This window comes from Octopus bimaculoides, chromosome 25, assembly GCF_001194135.2.
Source record: "Octopus bimaculoides isolate UCB-OBI-ISO-001 chromosome 25, ASM119413v2, whole genome shotgun sequence".
In the NCBI taxonomy this organism is placed as follows: domain Eukaryota; kingdom Metazoa; phylum Mollusca; class Cephalopoda; order Octopoda; family Octopodidae; genus Octopus; species Octopus bimaculoides.
In genome coordinates, this window is record NC_069005.1 from 23,247,126 (window position 1) to 23,248,431 (window position 1,306).

Here is a 1,306-nt window from a genome sequence, read left to right on the forward strand (position 1 = left end):
GTTAAATTTATTAGTATGACAATGAAAAAGTAATACATATAAGATTCAGTATATAAGGGGTCCTGAACAACAAAATAAATAACTAAAGAAATAATCCCCAAAATCCTACATATGTTTCAATCCAGCTTTACATTTGAATCATCAGCATTCAAGCTATTCTAGATGTAAAAAAACACACATTTAGTTGGATATCTTCAGGTATAGATGTGTACACAATACCATAGACCATGCAGCACCTACACACACACACACACACACACACACACACACACATGATGGGCTTCGTTCAGTTATATCAGCCAAATCAATTCACGAGGCTTTTGCTAGCCCAGGGCTACTGAAGAAGACACCCAAGGTGCTAGGCAGTGAGACTGCACACAAGACCTCATGGTTGGAAAGTTAAGTTGTAGAGGTGTTATATGAAAAGATATAAACTTACCTTGAATGGGGGCAGGTACAACAAGGGAGGGTAATAAAGGTTGACGGAATGGATCATGTCGATTGAATTGAGTACTGTTTCTCTGTGGCGGCAGTTGCTGGTTAAGCTGTTGCGTAGCAACTTGTGGTGGCCCTGGTTGATAGGGCAGGTACGTGGTGCCTGACTGGCCTGGATACTGAAGATATGGAAGTTCTGTTGCTTGAGGAGCAGTTCCACTAAAGTTTTGAGATGCCACCTAAATCAGAAGAAAGAAGAAAAGTTATTACTGGTTAGTTCAAAAGTAATGATTAAAAACTAACATGCACAGTACAGAGGCTACTTTCAAGTGAAGCTAACATTAGTCAGTGCAGGGATACTTAATATGCAACAATACATACAAGTGAATGTGTGTGTATGTAATAAAATTCTATGATTGTTCTCAACAATCATAGAAAAGTAACAAAAGTAACTACTGCAGGGTTAATTAAATGAAATAATTAAGAAAAATATTAAAGGTAAATTAACTTTCATTAACAGACAAATCAAGGGAAATGACTGCAAATGATTTTTTAATTAAGCAGGCATTATCAGAAGATTGAGGTTATATATATATATATATATATACACACACACACATTTATATACATGTGTATATATATATATATATATATATATAATATTATTAGGGACAAAATCCAAAATTACAGGTAAAAAATCAATTTATAAAAAATTAAAATTAAATTGAGCCTTATAGATAAAGTATATATAAAATATATATAGTTTTAGGGAAAATAACCAATTTTCAAGAACTCATCGATGAAAATCCACTATCACATATAGAAAAATTAATAATTAAAAGCACAATAAATGAGTATAATATAAAGTAAA

The 1,306-nt window shown here is 32.7% G+C and overlaps 1 protein-coding gene across 1 annotated transcript in view; it reads right to left on the reverse strand.

Annotated features, from left to right (window-relative positions):
- LOC106872702 (homeodomain-interacting protein kinase 2) overlaps positions 1–1,306 on the reverse strand; it is an 82,392-nt gene that overhangs the window by 36,995 nt on the left and 44,091 nt on the right. Inside the window, exon 6 of the mRNA XM_014919778.2 lies at positions 440–674. Within this exon, the coding sequence (XP_014775264.2) occupies positions 440–674 (235 nt within the window). The remainder of the gene's footprint in view (positions 1–439; positions 675–1,306) is intronic.